Source organism: Fukomys damarensis, unplaced genomic scaffold, assembly GCF_012274545.1.
Source record: "Fukomys damarensis isolate Sample0158 unplaced genomic scaffold, DMR_v1.0_HiC HiC_scaffold_6, whole genome shotgun sequence".
In the NCBI taxonomy this organism is placed as follows: Eukaryota; Metazoa; Chordata; class Mammalia; order Rodentia; family Bathyergidae; genus Fukomys; species Fukomys damarensis.
The window spans coordinates 12706408-12715891 of NW_022900918.1; the positions used below are offsets into that span (position 1 = coordinate 12706408).

The window sequence follows — 9484 nt, forward strand, 5'->3', positions numbered from 1 at the left end:
ACAAATTAAAAGGTGAAATGTTTGGGGAAAAAAGTCCAGGTAACAATATTCTTTATAAATCTATAACTGAAGGAACCTTAGCTGGTTGCTCTACAAGATGTTGAAGCAGGCACTACTGTTGGTGACCACATCCATCTACTTCAGTTATATTTAACACAAGGAAGGCAAAGGCAACTGTACTCAGGCCTGCTGTATAGGCACTGAGATGTAAATTAATGGCAAATATAGGAAGTTGTCTTTAAGAATGTTTTGCCCATTAGAGATCTTCATTTCTAACTGAAATACAGTTAGAATGTTTTTGAAATCTTAATCATTTTCTGACAGGAGAGGGCAGGCTGATTTCTGCTTGGCTCCCTGCCAGAACTGTAATTCTTGTGGAATATAGAACCTGTTTGTTACTTGTTAAAAATGGTTAGAAATTTTTGTTCATTATCACTGTTGAAGAGTTTTCTTAATATTTCCTCTAGTAATCTCAGCAGCTTTTTATTCTCCAGTAATGCTTTTCTTTTTAAACTGGCATTCTGAAATATCAAAGTCAAGAGTTAGAGGAGCTTATTATAGCTTTCACTCAACTAGCAATGTGGGCTGACATTTCAGAACATCTAAATTAGGCATAAACTGTGCTCAGGATTTGGACATGGTGCACATCTGAGTACAGGGGTAATTCTGGGCACTCTTGACTTTTACTGTGATTGACACTTCAAGTTAGTATGTTCATGTTAATCATTTTCATTTCATTTAGTTAGATTGACAGTGAGTCCCAGTGAGTAGAGGGCCAAAGCTTACTCCCCTAGTGGAAGTCAATATAGTAATTCTTTTACTGTTTACCAGGCACATACTCTCATGTGACTTTACTAAGCGACGAAATGGGAACAAACACAGTTTCTTTCTAATTAATAAAAAGATAGTTAAAAAAGTGATTTTAGCTCTTTATTATAGTTTTCTATTAATTTTATTAACAGTATCATTAATCTCTCTTGTCTTTTTGTTGTTCCTTAGTTTTCATGGGGAATACCCTATTACATATTTCAGATACACACACACACACACATTTTAAGATTTACCACTACATATTTACAACCTTGTTTTGCTGGCTGCCCTGTTACTCACCTTATGATGACAGTCTTGGAAATAAATAGGTGAAAACATTCTTTATTCTTCTATGAAGTAAAGAAGTTTGAAGATAGTCTGACTGGGGATATTACTGGTTAATCAGTCTATACTTCCCCTCCCTGGAATGGTCCCAGGGTTTTGCTCTGCACTTGTTGACCATACGCACCAGCAGTTTGTGCCATTTTGAACTTGTGGTTCATATTACTGAGAAAAGTTCTCATACTGGCATCCAGTCTTCTTTTGCTTTGCTTGCTGCTTGGAAAGACTGGGAAAGATGTCTATTGGTGTGAGAAGTTCGGTTTATTTGTATCTGCTTTGTGATTAAAATTCCATAATAATATGTCAAAGATACACTGATAGAAGAATAGAAATTTACAAACCCTATTTACTGTTGGGAAAGTGAGGTGACTTTTTAAAAGTATTGGACAACATCGAGAACTTTGTCTCATCATCCATCCTGTGAGAGTTCTGTCTTTCTCCTACAGTTGGAGACTTCCACACGGAGTGCCAGGGACATGGTGGGCCTTTGGGTCTTCCATGCAGTGCTCCATGGGAAGCTCAAAGTGTAATGATGAGGGCTTTTTTTCTTTCTTTTACTTTTTTTTTTTTTTTTTTTTTTTATTTTTTTTTTTTTTTTTTTTTGAGACAGGGTCTCACTATGTAGTTCAGACTGCCCTGAAACTCACTATGTAGCGCAGGCTGTTCTGGAACTCACAGTAATCCTCCTGCCTCAGTATCCTGCTGGCATTACAGTTGCGCGTGCCACCACACCTGGTGAGTGCTTTTTTTTCTTAAGCTGCTTCCAAATTTGAATTTCAGGAGGAGGGCAATTGCTCACCTCAAGCAAGCGGACACTTTGTATTGACCTAGCCCATTATTTTAGCCTTTTGAAATTTAAATAGAGAAAAGTTTTTCTGTACTTCAAAGTAAAGAAAATAAACTTTGAAGTTTCCATGTTACTTGATGACCCAGTAAGTTAAGAAAGATGTGGAGGCTCCAATTCAAATTTGTAGAAGTAATGAAAAATATTTATACTGCTTTCTCTTCGTGGAGGTATTTTAGGGTTGGCTTTTTATTAGCTTTACTGATTCATGTTACCTGTTCTTTAATATCTACATTGTCTTATCACTGTCCTTATCATTGAGACAGAATATCTGACACTCGTAACTTAAAGGAGAAGTTTATGTTGGCTCACAGTTAGAAGTTTCAGTACATGGTTGGCAGGTGCCAAAGAAGAAGTGACGTGGAGGAAGGGCCTGGTGAAGAGGAAAAATATTCATGTCACGATAACTCAGAAGCAGAGAGTGAAGGGAGGACCTGAGGAGGCAGATGAAGGTCGGGTCCCACCTCTCCCAGACAGGCCCTGCCTTGTAACAGCAAGTCAGCTATAGCACTGACACAGTCTAGTCCTCTTCCAAAAGGTCCACCTCAGAGTGCATTAGAATTTGGGGGATATTCTCAATGTAAACCATAACATGTTTTTTTTAAAGAGTGTATTAAGTCGAAGGACCTTGGCAAACATCACCCTAAAAATATACTTCTGTTATGTTACCCATATTATACAGACTGATTTTAAGTTTTAGTTTTTTTTTTTTTTTTTAAATATGGCAGCCTCAAACTTGAGAGAGGAAAACACAATCTTGTATGCTTCGCGAGCTTTGTGTAACATTGGTAGTGTTTTTTCTTTCTCTAAATTCAGCATTTCAATCATAGGGCTTTGTGATTGAAGTATATGACAGTGATAGTTTACTAAAAATGGAAGAATGCAATTCATGAGCTACATGTCTGTGATCTATACAACTTAGAGTAAAGTTGATGAGCAAGAACTTAATGAAGTAGGTTTTTGATATAACAGGCTGTCAGGTGAATACATGGAAAACTTGTTTCATACAAAATTGTAACTGTGTGAATTCTGCTGAGAAAATAAGAGGTAAATTAAGCAAAAAAAATGGATATTATAAGAAAGACAAATATATCATGATCTCATATAAGTTAAACAACAGTAATAACCTTGAGAGACTTAATTTAATTTTTATATACCTACCATTCACCAGTCAGAAAATGACATGAGATCATATATATAAAAGTGGTATGCTGTAAAACTTAAAAATGAAATGAAATCCCAGCCCTTGGGGGGCTGAGAGAGGAGAATTGCTGTGAATTTGAGACCAGCCTGGGCTACACAGTGAGTTCCAGGTCAGTCTCAACTACATAGTGAGACTGTCTCAAAACAAAACAAAAGACCCCCGCCCCCCCCCCCCACCTCAAGTAGTTGCAAAAGCTTGCAGCACAATGGAAAGATATGTAGTGGGTAATTGATATGCTGAAGGAAACAGGGTCACTGCTACGGAAAACAACACAAGAAAGGTGCAGAAAATCTGCCTGCTGACAAAAAGTGCATTGATTCCTTTTGGCACATTTCTTTCCAGATAACGATCATAGCAGAGATGGTTTCATTAAAAACAAAATAGAATAGTGAAACTAAAATGACAATGGACAAATACACATAAATATGCATCAAAGCATTTCTGTTGTGGCAAAAATTGGAGTGAACCTATGTACAACTTAAGAGGATGACCCCTCATTCTCATCAAAGGGATGGAGAGGAATTCAGTTACATTACTTAACAGTTCCATGGCAGAACTAGGTCCGAGAATCCTACTGTTGGATGATGGAAAGATACTAGGAATGTGTATGTATGAATCACTAGTATAACAATTTAGAGGTTTCAAAGTTTATTCAGTGTGTTGATGCACTTTTCCACTTCATTGTTTCTTGTTCATTTTGAAAATCTTTGGACCTGGGGAGTGAAAAGGTGTTACTGAATTTTGTACTGTGCCTGAAGAGCTCTCTGATGAATTGAAAAATGAGGGTTGACATTTGGTACAGGTTTCTGGGAATTAACAGACAATAGAGCATCAAATTCTAGTTCTTGCTAAAACCTTTTTTATAGTTAAGCTGTATGGATGGTTTTCAGAATGTTGCATCTGAGTTGTATTAAAGTCAGAACACCTTCAGTGATTACAAGGCCTGGGGATAGAGCCAACTTTTAAGCATCTGTTATTAGGTAACTCACTCCTTTTGGAGGGAGTCGTCAATATATTTGAGGTTAGGGGAGGAAGAAAAAAGGGATAGTTTGAGGGCTATCTTAACACCCTTCAGTCCCTAATGACAGAAGTCCCATTGACTGGGTAGTTTATACACAACAGGAATTTGTTCTTTCTGATCTGCAGCCTGGGATATTCAAGATGGAAACACCTGCAGACACACATTGTCTGCTATCTTCATAGGCAGATGTCTTCTCAGTGTAACTTCACATGGGAGACAGGGCAAGGCCTCTTTAATAAGCAAATTGGTCCCATTATAGCACACAGCCCACATGATCTTGGCACCCACCTCGTAATCCATCATGTTGCAGGTAGAATTTCAACACAGGAATTTTAAGGAACACTCACATTTAGACTACAGTGAGAAATGAGCTGAAGAAGAGAGGGTTTGCAAGGCTTATTGTGAGTGCACCATAGGAGGTATCAGGTTACTAGGTACTTTCTGTTTTGGTGTTAATTTTACAAAAGAGCTAATCTGATGTATTAGGCAAGCACGCAGGGTGGTTTATGCCATGGTCTCAGGGAAAGCTTGGTAATATTCTTCTCAGGGCTAGAAGGATGAAACATGCGATAGTGGAAGAGAAAACAGTCCCATGACAGAGTTTAGATTCTAGTACGTGGAGGCTTCTTTAAAGTTACCATGTTATCTGACCCACATCCCACATTCTGGGAAAAGAACTCAGGGTCTTATGCTAGGTAAGTGCTCTACCACTGAGCTACATCCTCAGTTCTATCATTCTTGGATAGAGCCAGTGACCTGAAGGCACTGTTGCCTTTGCACATTCCACATGTGGAATCTAAGAATACTTATTATGCAGAGAATTTCTGTTTGTAAAAGAGCGTATTTCCATAGATGGCAATTTGATTATATTTGATTTGACTTGGGATGCTGCCTCTTTTTAAGATAGACTTAAATTTCAGTGAAGTTCAGTGTTTTATATAACTTTCATTTTTTCTTCTGAGAAGTATCCTGAAGTTCTTTTTTAAATTGTCTATGAAAATAATATTCATAATTTGATTGGATACTCAATATTTGCTTGAATCACATGTGCATTTCCTCCATATTGTCATGCTTACAACCGATGACCATTGTAATGAAAATAAAACAGCAATTTTCTCTGGTGACTCAGCTTGTTAAAAGGTGGCATATGAGTTGTCCAGGGTGCTGTTTTTTCCTTGTGATTATTTTCGTGTTTGCACGCATCTTGTAAGGTTCAAGAGTAGAGAAGGAAGACTAATCTGTTGGGAATATGTTGCTGTTAAGTGCTAGCTGTGGCTGAACCTGCCCGTGAGGGAGGAGTCAGTTGACTCATCATACTGATACATCATTTATCTATTCTGTTTCCTTGACCTCTACCCAGTACTTCCCCTGGCGGCCTAATCGAAAGTAAACTGTTTTATTATTCATTTCAGAACCTGTGTTTTAATAAATGCTTTTGAAATTACTAACTGTAGTATAAAAGTGATAGGTGACATAAGCAGGTAAATCTGAATGACCTGGTGAGAGTCACAGTGACTCAAATAGGTGGGGCAGGAATTTATGATGCTCTTTCTCTAAAAGAGTAACTGTGCCAAACTTTCCTGACATTTTATATGTTGCCCAACTCATATTAGCCTCTAATTGATATCATTGAAAGATTATACTTTAAAATAAAAGTTACTTTAAGAAATTCATTGCCAACCTAGTGGTCAACAACTGCAAATACTTTCTTGATTTATACTATGCCAGAATAATGTTCCTACTAAGTAATGCTTCAGTTATTAGTTCTTCAATGCATTGCAAGAATACCACCAATAATAAAATTACAGAAATCCCAGTTAATAGGGGACAATTAGAGAATCAAATCTGCTATAAATCTGCTCAGTTCTTTTCTTGATTCTCAACTAGTGATTAGAGAAAATAATGTGGTATGAAGGGAGAAAGCTTTTCTTTCTACATGACTTTCAGTACCCAAATCAGAAATTAGGAATCATGGAATTTTATAGTTTTAGGAAATTAAAATTAGGGGTTGGGGCTGAGAATGTAGCTCACTGGTAGAGCACGTGACTAACATCCCCAGTGTACAAAACAAAAAAGAAAAAAGGGGTATGGCTTTATTATCTATATTAAGGTGTGTAAAGATCTTTGTGTGAAATGAGAAGCAAGACTTGTCATGTAGAGGTACAAGATCCCAACAATGAATGTAACTGTGCTGTATCCCTAAAGTGTACCAATAAACCAATTAAAACTGGAAAAAAAAAGATCTTTGTGTGAAATGAGAAGCAAGACTTGTCATGTAGAGGTACAAGATCCCAACAATGAATGTAACTGTGCTGTATCCCTAAAGTGTACCAATAAACCAATTAAAACTGGAAAAAAAAAGATCTTTGTGTGAACAAACTACTAAAACAGAAAAACATCTTTTGTTTGCCAAACTAAATCTTCATAAGCCATTGCTTTGTAATTTTGAATACTGTTAAACAACATTCTAAAGGCTATTAAATTGAGACTTTTTAATTATACATAAAATCTCTGGAATGTTGAATGAGTGACATTCCATAGGCTTCAGAGTTTTTTTCTTCCTTTTGTCCATTGTGAAGAGGAAACCAGTAAATTAGAATATTTGATTTGTTTTCCCTTTATTTGCTTTCCTATTGCAGCTCTGTTACAAAATAAATAATTATTTACTCTGTGGATGAATTGCTGAATAGGAAATTACTCTTTCAAGATAGTGTTTTTGACAGCAATTAATGATTAATTATCTAAGCTTACATTGAAAGAAAAACATTATTATAGTATTGAATTATAACATGGCCTGGCTCTGTGTCATTGGACAACGAAAACATAGAATTTATAATCTAGATTTAGAAACAAAATTATACTACTCTAAGTATGGTTGTGAAAGTTAAGTTTCTTTCTTAATGTGGCAGAGTATAGAGGCATACATACCTTTGTAGTATCTATCACATTAGCAAACTAGTTCAATATTAGACTTAGATAATTTGGAGAAGCCCTGGTACATTCAATTTTTACCCATTTTGCTACGGTAACAGTGCAATCCTGGGCTTAAACTGAGCTAGCACTAACTAGTTAACTATTTCAGTAAGTTCCTCTGCATCCTTTAAATCATGTTTTAAAGCTATCTTTTAATTATTATTGTTAGATTTTTGGATTGAACTCAGGTCCTTGCATTTGCGAGGCAGATGGCAGAACCACTGAGCCAAGTCCCCGGCTCAAAGCTATCTTTTAAAATAAGGATCAGTTTGAGAGGGGAAAAAAAACCCATTTTATTTTATTTTAGGAAAAGTATTCTTAGGGCCAAGGGAACTAAATTATAATGAAGAGATTCTTAAACTGGGTATAAATAATAGATGTGAAACTATTATAAAGTCTGGGCTTTGTATATAAAGGTGTCCAAATAGCTCCAGGAAGACTGTGTCACCGTTGTGTGCAGAAGAATTCTTGTCTCTTTCTTGACTTGTGTTTTTTTTTCTGTGTTTTGATTGTTGTTGCTTGCTTTCTGATGGGCTCTTAGCTCTGAATAATACATTGGGGTTGGGCTAGTGCTACATGTCATTTATGAGAATGCTTCTAAGAACATAGAACTCATATTGACAGTCTTGTAATTGCATATATTATTTCTTTGTTTAATTTCAGTTTGATTAATAAGCTTAAACCTGGCGTCATTAAGAAGATTAATAGACTATCCACACCAATAGCAGGTTTGGTAAGTAATTATCTTCAAAACTAGATTTCTTTTTTTTACTTTCATTTTTATTTGACAAATAATTGTGTATATTTACAGGGTACAATATGATATGGTGTTTTATTGCACAGTAGGGTGATTATAGTTAATAACAATGTACTGTATGTTTTAGAATAGCTACGAAGGGATTATTTATTGTTCTCACTTCAACACTAGATTTTTTTTTTGTCTTGGAAATGTTAAAAAAGGTGGCATAGATTTTCTTACCTGCAATTACTATAGAAATTGGGTTAGATTTGTTTGTTTGTTTGTTTATTTATTTGAAGAAAAGTATCTTTAGCTATGTCCTCCATATATTGTCATTTCCTTTCTTCATTTCCCTTCTGGTGGGAGGCATTTATTTATTGTGTTTGTTTTGACTTTTTTTTTTTTTTTTTCACCTCAAACTTGATGTATTCCCTCTCGAGTTATTTCTTCCACACATTGCATTTGTGTAGGTCAAGTTTTGCCTGAAGCCTATCTCTGCGTATGTTTTTTTCAAATTGACCACTGAGGCTCCTAGACTCACAGGGGTTCTTGAGTTATTATGTTTCTCCTGCTTTCTGTTTATGTATTATTTTCACTCATCATGTAGAGTTAAGTATATTTGCAAGTATATTAAAGGCTGCTAGGTTGTTGGGTTTATGCAATAGGTTTCCTACTAATATCCTCTGTGATATTGGACAAGTCACTGTCTTTGTCACAGTCATTATCCATAAAATGACAGTGTTGATTATATGGATTTCTTCTAGCTTTAAGTTCAAGATTTTGTGTATGAAAAGTACCCTACACCACCATTATGTAGTTATTCTGATGGGTCAAGACACTGGAGTGACGAGTAATAACAGGAGCTATGTTTTTGGAAATAATTTGTAATTAAATGCAATTGATGGATAATTTAAAAAATCTTAGAGATCCTAAAAGAAAAATCAGTGCTGATCATATGAGTCAGAAAATTTTTCACAGAACACTAAAGTTTAAGACTGCTAAAGCTAGAATTAGAAACAAACTATCTTTGGAATAGTTACATGTTTATAATATGCATTGAAAAGAACTTCTGTTGAGTCATTCATGTGTTTAAAGGTGTCAACAGCATGAGTTCTGCTTTTTTTATCCTTCTTCTTCTTCCTTTTTTTGGTACTGGGGATCAAACTTGGGACCTTGTGCTTGTAAGGCAGGCAGTGGAACCACTGAGCTAAATCCCTAGCTCTATGAGTATTGTTTTTAAAGATAGTGACCCCAAAGTTTCTGGGTTTCCAGGAGGCATGTAAAGCTCATGAAAATCTTGACAGAGATAAGTTTTGCAAAGTGTTTATTGTTGGAAAATACCTGTCTGGGAGAGAAAAAATAAAACATTTTTACAGTTTTCACTTGAAATATTGAAAAAAAAAAAAAAGTTGCCAAGGGAGATAGTTCCAATATTAATTCTTTCTTACTAGGTTGCCTCTATTCGGTGTCTTTCATGAAAAGGCAGCTGATCTGATGTTTTTATTGGTCTCAGATTTGGTTAGTTAAAAAGCTCCATGTATACCTGTTTTA

General features: G+C 35.7%; 1 protein-coding gene across 8 annotated transcripts in view; it reads left to right on the forward strand.

Moving 5' to 3' along the window:
- Positions 1 to 9484, forward strand: part of Lmo7 (LIM domain 7) — a 215957-nt gene that overhangs the window by 77231 nt on the left and 129242 nt on the right. For all 8 annotated transcript variants that reach the window (XM_019207264.2, XM_010622357.3, XM_010622359.3 and 5 more), the window contains exon 3: positions 7858 to 7927. In XM_019207264.2, coding sequence (XP_019062809.1) covers positions 7858 to 7927 — 70 coding nt within the window. The remainder of the gene's footprint in view (positions 1 to 7857; positions 7928 to 9484) is intronic.